We start from the raw sequence: 13,005 nt of genomic DNA, 5'->3' as shown, positions 1-13,005 counted from the left end.
TGACCATGGGCTTCCTGTTGTCTGCTGGTGACTCTAGGCATCTCTTTTTGTAAGGACTGGGACAATAATACTTCTAATAATACTATAAGGAAAACAAAATAATATCTTATAAAAATAGAACCCTAATTTTCAAAGTCACACATACACCATGCCCTTTGATTATTATATCTTCACAAGAATCGTGATTGTAATATACTCATTATTGTAATTTCATTATAATTGTAGTAGTGTAAGACACATTTTTTTCAGAAGCTTAAATGTTGGTTATAGCACATAATCAGTTTTTCTGAGCAATGACTATTTGGCCTGCCACATAATAAGACTCTCCAGGGAAAGAAGCCAGTTAAAGAGTAAACTAAAGGAGAAAATGCTGTGTCCAAGTGTTTTCAAGATATTTACTTAAGACCACGTGTGCTACACCGTTCTTTAGCCCTGGACCACAACTGTGATCGATGCCTATACTCCTGAGTGCAGTGAGACGGACCATCTCTGAAGTAATGATGAGACTGTAAGCTGTAGTCAATTCTGGAAAAAGCCATTTTGACACACACGCGAGTCTTGGATGCACCCATTTTTTTTTTTTTTTTTTTTTTTTGGGCTTCATAGTTTTCTACTAGAACTCCAGTACAAAAATGAGTGATGTTGAAAGACTTTAATTTTCAGAAGTTCTTGGTTTCTTAGTTACTAATAATGCAAACTGGAACCTCTCTCCTCCCCCAGTAGTCCTCACTGGGCCAGCCAAGTAAAGGCAAAGCCCTGTGCTCATTAGGAACCAGATTTTCGGGTCCATCTAATGGATTAGCATCCCCATCCTGTCGCTGGGCAGTTGTTTGAGTTAATTGTGAGTTACTTTAGGAGGCCAATTCTTATCCATTCTATTGAAAACAGGACATCAATTGGTATTTCACATTGGATGGAATTGGTTTGGCTAGAGGTGAGTACATAGTAAGTCTTGAAAACACCAAATAGAAGCATTAGTATATGCTTAGTATGTTTCAGGCAGTTAGAAGCTGTCTTCTAAAATTCTGATGGAATTTGATACCTGGGCGGTTAACAGCCTCATTTTATAATGTGGCCTATTTTGTGTGACGCCCTCTGCATGCGTGTGTGTGTGTGTGTGTGTGTGTGTGTGTGTGTGTATACAATAGAAAGTTATGTCAGACACAAACATACATCTATGTGATATTTTCAGAGTTGCAATTATGTACTACCAGTCTGAAAAGTTAAGACTCCAAATTATATGAGATCTATGTGTAAGATTCAAAGGGACTGAACACTGATCCAGTTCTCTCTGTGCACTGGAATTACAAATGGCTTTGAATCTGGATTCTAAAAACTTCAGTCCTCTTCAATCCTTCAAAGAAAAATCAGTTCTAATTTATGAACATCAGAATTAGCAGAAAAGATAATGAAGATAAAAGTCCTCCAAAGAAGCTGTGAGGAGACCAGGTTTTCATACACAGGTCTCTGGTGCTCTAGAGCTAGCGACAGTCTGCTAGATACCTTGAACAACTTCCGATCTGGAAATGACTCAGAATGGAAGGTTTGAAAGCAGTGTGCACGTGAACACTTACATGCACCAGGGTAGGGGCAGGTGACGGGTAGGCAGGGGTAGGCACTGGTTGAGGCTGGACCACCACTTCAGCTGGAACCTCATCTTCGTCCTCCCGGGGCTTCTGATAGACACAGCGGCCGATGTCAGCATTTTTGAAGGCCACAGGCCGTGCAAAGTCCATGGGGCTAATCAAATACAACCAAAATGAAAGTTTTTCTTATTTTTCACTGTCTTCTTCTTGAGCAATTACATCAGACCCCAATTCTGACTTGAAATGGTCAGGATAGAATTCTAGGTCTACATTAAAGGATTATCTTTTGTGGTGTTAGATAATGTGGTTGCTACAGCGACCCTCATATTAAATTCAAAGCAAATGGCGGCAGACATGAGAGGCACTTACACGGAGTTAATAACAAGATTCCACACGCAGCCTTCGAAGGCAGGGATATTCCTGAGTGGGGAAGGCTGAAATTCGGGAGGAGCACCCCCGACGAAGAGCTTCTTCACTTCGATAGGCTGCTCCACTGTGAGGTTTTGTGTCTGTCTTCTGTCTTCATCGACTTGAACAGTGAAGATGCTGATAAGACATTTAAAGATAACAGACATCCAGTACAGTTAGAAACGTCTTTCCCCACCACCTCTTATTCTCTGCTCCCAGAAATTTAGTTTCTCTTATGCTGTTATTATTACTATTGTTGAAAAGAGATCTAGCTATGTAGCTTAAGCTGGCTTTGAACTTACGATCTTTCTGCCTCAGTCTATTGGCAGCTAGGAGTTTGCAGGCATGTTTCATGGCACTCTGATCTCCCATAGCTTTTAAGGTAGCCCAGAAGAGATGATTAGGACCTAAACACCAAGCAACTAACAAACACCATTGTTCCCTCGGACTTTGCCTCATTCCTTGCTCATTAACATGTACTGAAAGTTTATTGAAACTAGGCAATCCCGCAGCTGCAACACACATCTCTGATGCAGGTGGCAACCCAGGTTTGCAGCCCAACACACATTCTGTGAGCACAGAAGCTGCAGGGCTGTACAGCAACGTCTAATCAGATAAGGATCTGTGAGTTTGGCACAGCAAGGGGCTGCATTTTGTTTGGCTCTTTATGTCTTGGTTTGTGCTAGCTATTATCTTCTTGCTAGGGGACAAACTGTCCTCCTGAGAGCTTAGATTGCAGGAATCAACAGCAAACACTTACAGTACATTGTATAAAGAACGTAGCTGCTGGCTCTTGAATAGAAGAGGCAGGCCAGAACACCAAGCTAATTGTTCCTTGCAGTGATTTTCCTCAGTGGCTGTTTCATTAATTTCCCTAATTTGCTTATGAGTGATTACTCACACACTGCTAATTGAGAACCGCACACTACTTATTCACAACAATCCTTGGATCCAGGGCCAAAGAACCGAGACACGGAGTTCTAATGATGAAAAAGACCAAAGGCATTTTTTCTACTTTTCTTTGTACAAGCAGGTTTTGAACTTGGTCCCAGCAGCAATCACAGTGCTGTTCCTCGTCGTGGACAGAATGTAGATGGATTACAGAGAACTTAGTTGTTATCTGAAGATGGGACCTAAGTGCCCAGGTGGAAACTCAGCCTTAAAATGCCGTATTACCTGATTTTGTTAATGGAGCAGTGGGAAGAAAGAGAGTGGGGGGGATGGAAGGAGAGGGACGTGAAGGCGAGAGAGCTGCAAGTAACAGATTAAGACAAGTTAGGACTTGAAACTGAGCAGTGGATCCACAATTCTAACATAAGACAACAGAACAGAATCAACTTTGTCATGGCTCAAAAATGTCACTGTTTCAGGGGTTAGAGGCACAAGCAAGACTTTGTTTCAGAAGGAAGCTAGGGAGAACTTGGTTTTAAGTGATAGACTCTGGAGGAATATGTCGACAAAGCCCGGTGTGTGGGGGGGGGGAGGTGTTCAACCTCACCTCTCAGAGCTCTGGGGATTTCTGAGACCTGACAGCCACCAGGTGTGAGGGATTCACTGAGCACCTTCCCCCAGCCAGGGCTCTCTAGGCTGAAGCACTGGCTTTTCTCCTAAGGCATTGAATTTAAGACTTAACTGGGGATTTAATTGGCTCCTAAGGAATGTCCACTGAGGTAACTTTCTGATCTTGATTAGGGTGCTAAGAAACCAGGGGCCCTTGTCTTTCAAAGGTAGATTCTCCAATTGTCCTGTTCTATCCAGGGAGCACAAGAACAGGCCTTAATCCGCTGTAACTCAGAAGGAGTGTGAGCCTTTAGGAGGGCTAGAGTGGAATTCAGTATTAATGTGGAATCTTCCTAGTAGCATGACCTTGGGCAAGTTATATTTAATCATGCTTAGTTTCATTTTATTCATTTATAAATGGAGATTAAAAACACTTACTTCAAACACTGGAATACATTAATTAAGAGATTGCCCCGAGGCTGTGGTACATAATAAGGGCAATGCTGAAAGGCTACAGTTGATAAATTTTTTTTTTGCATTTTACATTCAAGAAACATTAAATATAAATAATTGATTCTGTTCCTTTTTTAGATAAGGATGTTAACAATGTTTCCATTCTGGTGAGATAATCTGTTCTAATTTTATTATTTTTAAAGATTTATTTTATTTTTTAGTTGTGTGTGTGTGTGTGTGTGTGTATGTGTAGATATATGCAAATGTGAGGGCAGGGCCTTATGGAATCCAGAAGATGGCGCTCGCTGCCCTGGGACTGGAGTTATAGGTGGTTGTGAGTCATGCGATATGGGTGCTGGGAACCAAACTTTGGTCCTCTACAAGAGCAGTATGGACTCATTTTTTTTTCTTGAAAAGAAAAAAAAATTCAAAAAAAATTTCCGCCTCCTCCCNGCCCCGTGGAAAATCCACCCCCCTCCCTCCCCGCTCCATCCAGGTCTAGGAAGGTGCACATCCAAACTGGTTAGGCTCCCACAAAGCCAGAACATGAAGTTGGATCAAAACCCTGTGCCATTGTCCTTGGCTTCTCATCAGCCCTCATTGTCCGCCATGTTCAGAGAGTCCGGTTTTATCTCTTGCTTTTTCAGTCACAGACCAGCTGGTCTTGGTGAGCTCCCAATAGATCAGCCCCACTATCTCAGTGGGTGGGTGCACCCCTTGTGGTCCTGACTTCCTTGCTCATGTTCTTCCTCCTTCTGCTCCTCATTGGGACCTTGGGAGCTCAGTCTGGTGATCCAGTGTGGGTCTCTGTCTCTATTTCCCACTGAGCCTTCTTTCCAGTCCCTCATTTATACTTCTAACTGATAGGCTACTTTATGTTAAACTCTACAGTAAACACTCATCGGTACTGTGATAGGTCAGCTGACCATTTTCTTTTATAATTTCAGTGGTTGATTCTCACAGCCTTATAATTATTTTCTTCTTGTACTTTGTCTGTACTTATTTGCAAAATGTTTTTTTTTTAATTTTTCAACTCATCAGCAATTGTGTATGCGGAAGCTGGTATTAACTGGAGTATTTGTAATTTACATGAAAAATAAAATGGTATTTTTTTAATTGACATATATTGAATGCTATGGGAGACAAAGCTTAAATTGTCTGTATCGTGATCTCTGGAAGTCCTAACTTCTGAAAACCTCTTAACTTGCTGGTCTTTAGCTATGAGGACACATTGAACTCAGTCCTTTATCCCAGCCACCCAAGGTGCTATTTTAGGCCTTAGGGCTTCAAAGTTTTTGTTCAGTTAGAGCTGCTGTCCATAGGGTAGGCTCCAGGGGAAAGTTCAAAATGAAGGCAGTCACAGAAGGAAGGGTCCCTGAGTGTCCAGAATTGACATAAGAAGATGATTGATGTGAGTTTATTTTTATTTTTAAAAGGAAGAAATAGAAAAGGAGAGAATATGGGGTTGGGGTGAAAAAAGGAGCAAAAGAGGAGAGAAATTTTGTCAAACAACGTTTGTTTGTCAAATAAGCTAAAATTTCAAATAATTTAAGAGTGTTACTCCAGTTACCACAATATTCTGAAGTTTAGTAAGAGAAAAGATTGATAGCTGATGTATAAAGGCATTGAGAGAAAGCAAGATTTCCAAACTAGTAATAGCATACCATACTCAATACCTAGCAATAATAAATGTTTGAAGTCTTCACTGGGTAAGAACAAATAGCAGACCAAGCATAAATGAGACATTAAGGCTGGTTTTAAACTTGGCTTTTGTTTCTGCTATGCAATTTGAGGCAAATTATGTCATGTTTTCTCATTTGGGATGAAGGGATATTAATACACTTCTCGCACTTAGTTTAAAATGATTAAAAGACAGTCAGCCTAGAATTCAACACAGGCATTGCTTAGAATGGCTATATGAAGCAGTACGTTTTTGAGTGATGCTGGGAGGCTCTTTAGTGATGTCTGGTTAACCAGCTTCATGTGTTTGCTTATGGAGTAGACAATGACTGTGCTTTGACCTTAGGGTGTCGAGAAGGACACTGTAGTAAGTGGGCTCCTGTGTTGGCATGGAATTAGATAACCACACAGTCGTATGTCTAATACATCATCTCTTAACTAAGAGTAAGTGGCAAACCTGTTTGTTTATAAGGCTGATTAACCGGGTGACCAGTTTTCAGGGATGCATTGTATACAGAACTTAATCAAATCAAATTTGGATTGATGGCCAACAGCTGTGAAGTCGGCATAATAAAATGCCCTGCTTGAGGAAACACCTGTTCAGAGGACATCTTAGTATACATAACATGGTGACACATTATGGGATTTCTAAATTCTTTCTTTTGAAAATAGCATACCGTTGTTGAATTTTGGTCATCTATGTTTCTCAAACTTGCATTTGTTTGTTGAAATTATTTGAGATTTCAGAATTTGTAAAATGTCCTTCCCATAGTGAGAAAGATTAAAGTTTAGCAAATGGCCTAAAATGCATACAAGAAGACAAGCAAAACTGATATTCTAAAGTACTCCCTAAGATTTAAGTGAGAAAATCTGGTCTGCCTTTACCCCCAGATACCCTAACTATGATACCTGGCTATTAAATCAGTAAAAGTCATGTGCTATCTGAATGTTGATCACTCATTTTTCTTAATCATGGTTTCCAAATCTCCTGGTCTAGACACAACACAGATGCTCAGAATTAATTCAGCTCACAAACAAATGTCCTGTATCACAACAACAGAACAAACCAAAGAAGGCTTTATTATTTACTCAGAAAATAAGAAACCTCATTAGTTATCTAAACTGTTATCTATAAAAGAGGACAATTAGAAAATATAGACCTCCAAAGTACGATAGCCCTGCTTCTTTGGAGCATCACTCTGCATTCATAACCTTGCTACCCTCCCACGTGCTCTCTGTGTTTTGAGGTTTCATCAGATTGAATTTCTAGTTATTTTCTTTGCCTTTGGTTTAATAAATGGATTGTTGGTCTGGAGGTTTGAGGCCCCCAAGTCTCTGGGCTTCTGTTGCCTTTTCCTCTCATCCTCCTTCTGAACTAATTACCTCTCTGAATTGTTTCATAAGATTTTGATGAAGAACACAGATGACTTTCCCAATAAAGTAAGGACAAAGCATTGTGCAGAAATAAAAAAAAATCAGTTAATATGCTTCAAGGATGATTCCCTGGCTCAGGACTAAGGACAAGTATCCTTGGAGATTTATAGAGAAATGGTCACTATACATGATTAGAGATGGCCACCATTCCCCTTTTCTACTTCGACCCTCTTCTTTCAGAAAGCCACTACAGAGCCTTGCATGCTGTTTTAAGGAACAGACCAAGACGAAGCACACTCAAAAGAGGCACAGGTGGTCTCATAGCTACTGTCATGCCCACAGTACTGATGGTGGGTTTCTAAGCATCTGCCATAACTGGTTTGGAACCCGAGTGAACTAGCAGCAGTCAGAGGCTACTGGCTCAACCTCAGCTATCCTATGATTATTACCTTATTAGAAAATTGGCTACTTGCAAGGTGCAGGGGGAGGGATTTTCCTTTATCTGTAGCTGGAGAAGATGCGCTCCGTGAACGTGTGAGAAGAACCACAGGGAAGGGAAACCTTAGTAATAGAACTCCCCAGGCCCTTGCCTATAAGGCTCCCAAACACAAAATGAGGACCTCGGTGCATTGTCACGGTTTGGAGTGTGTGGTTTGTCCACACAGGGGGGCTCAGGTGAAGAGCTATGCTGGCAAAGGGAGTTCACAGTGGATAGAGGAACGGCAAGTGCGCTATTCTTAGTTACCCTCTAGTTCTTTCCATGTGAACTGAGTGTTCTCTCCCGTCGTGAAACAGATTTGGCTCTGGTTTGATGACAATTTTCCTCATTGTTCGTGTCCCCGACGAGAGATGCACTTCCAGACGGCCCTTGTTGAGGAATATGGCATAATAGGCCTGCAGCGAAAAATGGGTATTGAGGAGTAAGCAGGAGTTGTATATGCGACAGATGGAGTGATTGATGTTCTGTTCCAACCACAGAGGAGCCAAAGGAGGATGTCAGGTCCCACTCTAACATTCTGCCTCCGTCACTTGGAATAGGCTTTCTCATTGAACCCAGAGCTAGGCTGGCATCCATCAAACCCTGGTGAACATCCTGTTGTTTTGCCTCCCATTGAGCTGTGTTATATCTAGTCACATATAGCCACATCTCACTGCTTTTGTAGATTCAAGGGATTTGAGTTCACGTCCTCCTGCTTGCACAGTAGATGTTCTTACCTGTTAAGCCATCTCCCTAGCATCTCAATATTTACTTAAACAGAGTTGATAAGGATATAGGAATGTCTTTTGTTTTAAAATTACTATTTTACTTCTTGGGTAAGGGAGCAGGTAGATACAGTAATATCAGTTGTCTGACAAGTTTCTAATGCTCAACCTAACAGCTCTGCTTACAGCTGTCCTCTAACTTTCAGGAACTGTCAGGAATCAAAGGGTGTCAACAAAATCATTTTTCTTTATACTCCCAAGTGGGCCGCTCATTTCTAGAAATGAGTTCTGACTCAATCTCGTGGCATTTGAGCGCTTAGACTTTAATTTGTCTCCAAGCTGGTGGAATAGATCACTGCCACAAACATGCAACTTGTCTCCCACATTTAGAAAGAAGGAAGACAATTTTCCATCCACAAACATGCCTATTTTCTTCTTGTCAGTGTTACCAAGGCAACCAGTATGGTGTTGATATCTGATTATGAACTCCAGGGAGATTGGATGCAATCCTTGTATCCAAAGCTGATGTTAAAGGCACTGCCTCTCCTGTGTAGTACCAGGGCAGCTGCTGCACAGTGACCATTCTGTGCTCCGTGAGTAACTGATGGTGTTTAACATGTTTTATTTCTATCAGCATTACCATCCCTTCAACAATTCACTAGGCTATCTATGTAGCTACGTGTCCCATATACAATGTGCTGCAGACTATCCTTCATCATCCCTCAGTGGGATCACCACAAGCTACCTACTCAAAAACTACTTTAATTGATTGTTTGATAGCAAACACACATGTAGGACAACACAACCACACATAACCTGGATATTTCAACTGTTAGCTTTCACGAATAAAATGTGTCCATTTAGACAGCACTGATTCAAGCCCATTTGAATAATTTAACACTGTTTCCTTTATAAGATAACAAATATTAGAAGATTTTAAAAGCTATTCATTCTCATTTAATGTTCGGGGCATTAAAATTTCATTTCTGATGTGCTTTGTATTTCAGTACTTATTGTCTTTGTATGTTAATTGTCTTAATGGGAACACACTCTATTTTAAAAATTTGCCTAAAATTTGGTGATTTAATCCATTTATTCAGTGCTAAGAAATTTGGAGCTGGCAGGTGTTTAATTATTGGCAGTGGCCAAGGGGATGTGATGAAAATTTCAGAATGTTTGGTTTGGTGCTCAATATAATTTGAGTATCATTTGCAAAAGTGAGAAAGGAATTTGATTTTTCAGAATTAGAAGATGAAGATTGGTGGCACTCTTCTTTATACCTTCTCAATGATTATTCCTCTCAGTGAGAAGATAAGTATTACTTTTCTTCCTCAATGTGGCAAGAAAAATATTTTAAAAACTTTTTCAAATTTTTAAATTATGTGTGTAGGTGTGTATCTGTGCCTAAGTTTGTGCATGTGAGTTCAGAAGCATGTCTAAGGAGAAGAGGGCAGCCGGCCCTCTGGAGCAGGAGTTACAAGTGGTTTTGAGCCATCCTTTGGGTCTTCTGCAGGAACAGCAGGCATTATTAACCCTTGTGCCATTTCTCCATCCCCTTGAGAAAGTTTCATTAGAGCTGGTGTGGTCCTCACAATGGAAATGCTGAAATGCATGTTTATGCTCTCTTGTCAAATCAACTGTAATCTACCATGCAATTGAAAAGGCTAGAATTTCATATCCATTGAGCTTCTTACTGATCTGACAAAGATTGCAGTGCTTGGACAATTTGGACTAACCCTTCACTGTACCCCTGAATTCCAATTATACAGATGGTGGCGTCAAGCATCCTAGAGCTGCTGCTTGACAAAGATCACCATGCTTGGATGACTTGGATTGACCCTTCACTGCCGTTGCTGGAAGTGGCTGCACAACTCTTGCATGTCTTTGACAGATCTAATTAATGTTTGAACTCCTTGCTGTTGAAGGCAACTCACCGAAGGCTAGAACTGGGACAGTGTAACAATTCTTATGAAAGCTGATGTTAAGAATAAAACTTAGGATGATTCCCTGGGAGGATGAGCTGTATAAGAAATTGAGTCTTCTATAGAAAATATTATATATGTGGTAACAATGAGCATGAGCTATTGGATCTGAAATGCATCATTTAAGAAGAAAATCTTAGGGAAATTTTAGAAGCTGACAAACTATGTCTGAATCATTAAGTTTTGGGGTTTTGCCTCAAAATACATGGAGCTAGTATAAACAAGGAAAACCTTGATTACAAAGTGAATGACAGGCCTTGGTACCCTCCTCAAGGCAAAGGAAACAGTGTTAGGAATCTTGATTTTTTTTTTACCTCCTTTTTTGTAAAGGTAAAAAGGGTTCCTTTAAACTTCAGGGAATTGGCTTGATTCCACCTCTTACAGGTAAAGGACCCCAGGCAAACACTATGAATCAGCAGCCTGTTTTCCCCACTTCCATGGCCTATGAAACAATTCTAAACTAGCTACAAAACATGCAGTCTTTGCACCAACAAATTACAGCTCCATTTTAGCCTGCCTTGGTTTCTGGGTTACAAAAAAAGGTTTTACAAACTCTCTCTTCTTTAATCTCAGGACAGCGCTTAAGTTCACAAACAAAAAAGGGGGAGATGATCCAACCATATCTGAGGGGGCAGAAGTCATAAAGCCAGCACAGCTATTTGACAAAGATCCGGCAAAGCTGAGCCACATGATGGCCGCCATACCACCACTGGTTTTCATCTCAACCTGTGGCATACTTGGGAGACTTTTAATATTTGTACATTTTGGGAATATTGGACTGATGGAAATTTTCTTATAAATCATTTATGCCTTCTCCCAGGAATGTTATTTCTAAACTTCCCCAGGACAGTCCTGAACATACTGTTTTTCCCCTACCCTGTTTTAGGGAGATATCCTTATCTACTTGAAGGTCTTCCTTATGCCTTGGAGGTTGTGTCATACATAAAGAGGCAAGAGGTCTCTTTATGAGGCTATGAGACATTTTTGAAACATCTGTCCCTGTACTTACTCAAGAACAAAATAATCAAAATAAAGTAAATTTACAAAGGTCAAGAAGATTCAGTGGGCTAGAGGAGTTGGCCCTAGTTCAGATCACAAGCCTCTTCCCACTGTACACCCAGGCAATTACATGGCATAGACAGCAATAAAGTTAGACTAGCTGAAGCGACCTCTGTCCTACACAGAGGCTTATACTGATGGGCAAAAAATGACGTAGAAACATGGTATTTTATATTCTATAACAATATAAAATATAGACATTGTATTATGACAGAATTTGAATAATAACTGCACCAGCTTTGACCAGAGGATATTTCTTGGGCACTCTGACCATTAAGAGCTAATAATACACTTCTTGGGAAGTGGCAGCAAGCCCGGGATGACTTGAAGATTGTTTTGTTCAAATTTCCTAGCCACAGAAGCAACTAGTCTGAGAACAACTTTTCATATCCCCCTAGATTCTTAAAAATTGGGTTATGGGGTTAATGAGTAAAAATAATAACCCTGTTTATCAGTGATGTCAAAACTTGAGGGAAAATGATTGGAAAAAAATGATAACTCTGTTCTGTCATAGTTTATTAGTGATGACTGAAAGATAAGCAATGGGAAATGAAACACATGTCCCAAATCAAAAATGATATGTTTGGGAACATATGATCTATGTTTTGGAACAACATATCCCTACTTACTAAATTCTGTATAAATAAAGAAGCACTCTGGCTGCTAGTGAGTCAGACTGCAAGATTCTCCAGACCATCATGGCTTGGCTTACATCCTTCCTTTACCAGCTCTTTATACCCTCTGCTGAGACCTGTCCACCATTGGGGATGGCTCCCGGCACTGATCCATCTTCCTGCCTTCCCACCTCAGAGGTACCACTATTACGTGATTTATTATCCCAGGGTTTTAAAAATTATTTTCAACGACTTACATATTTATTTGTAAATAATATACTCAATACTTCATACAGAAACCTATGCAAGTGATGTCAGAATGTGTTCTGCACCTTCTTTGCTACTTAGTTCTCATCTATCTATTTTGTCTTGTCAAATTGTAATTTATCCCTTGCTACTCCTGATTTCTAGACCATTAAGCCATAACTAGTTTACTGGTCTCTTTTCCAGTTGATAAATATTTGGGTCCTTTTTCATTTATGTACTATAAATAAGAACTAATCATTTGGGATTTTTTTATACTTATCTCATTGTGCACGTTTGCCATTGTTCAGGTCTGTGCATGGGGTTGAAAGACTGGCTTGTAGAATTCACACGTGGTCTACCATATAGAACAGATTCAAAGCAGTCACCAAAGCTCTGTATCAATTTCCTCTTTCCATAACAGTAAGAACTGTCTTTAACAAAGGCCTTGCCAGCACTTGGTCATATTATACTTCATAATGTTTTACTATTCTAATGGATATAAAATCTAGTGTGGATTGAAAATGCATTTTTCTGACACCACAAAACTGAATATTTATTATTATTATTATTATTATTATTATTATTATTATTATTATTGCATCCATCGTGCTTTCTCTCCAGTGGAATGTCTCTGGTCAGAGCTGTTCATTACTGAACATGTTTCACTTGCTTCTTGCTTTCTGAAAGTTGCTTCATATTGTGCTTACTAGATTTTCTGAGGTTATATTAACAATACCTTTTCAGATAGATGCTTGCATTTTATGCTTTTTGATGAATGGAGAGTTTTAATATTAATGTGGTTGTATTTACAGCCTTGTTTTGTGTACTAAATTTCTTCCAGGAGATTATCTATCTATCTATCTATCTATCTATCTATCTATCTATCTATCTATCTATCTA

The 13,005-nt window shown here is 39.9% G+C and overlaps 1 protein-coding gene across 1 annotated transcript in view; it reads right to left on the bottom strand.

The window, feature by feature from the left end:
* Lama2 (laminin subunit alpha 2) overlaps positions 1-13,005 on the bottom strand; it is a 586,091-nt gene that overhangs the window by 19,813 nt on the left and 553,273 nt on the right. The window contains exons 56-58 of the mRNA XM_050138074.1: positions 7,747-7,895; positions 1,956-2,132; positions 1,575-1,740 (exon numbers count right to left, since the gene is read on the bottom strand). Of these exons, the coding sequence (XP_049994031.1) occupies positions 1,575-1,740; positions 1,956-2,132; positions 7,747-7,895 (492 nt within the window). The remainder of the gene's footprint in view (positions 1-1,574; positions 1,741-1,955; positions 2,133-7,746; positions 7,896-13,005) is intronic.

This window comes from Alexandromys fortis, unplaced genomic scaffold (genome assembly GCF_014885135.2).
Source record: "Alexandromys fortis isolate MF-2015 unplaced genomic scaffold, M_Fortis_MF-2015_v1.1 scaffold_14, whole genome shotgun sequence".
NCBI lineage: Eukaryota > Metazoa > Chordata > Mammalia > Rodentia > Cricetidae > Alexandromys > Alexandromys fortis.
The sequence above is the reverse complement of the archived record's forward strand: the minus strand, read 5'-3'. Positions and strand labels throughout refer to the sequence as shown.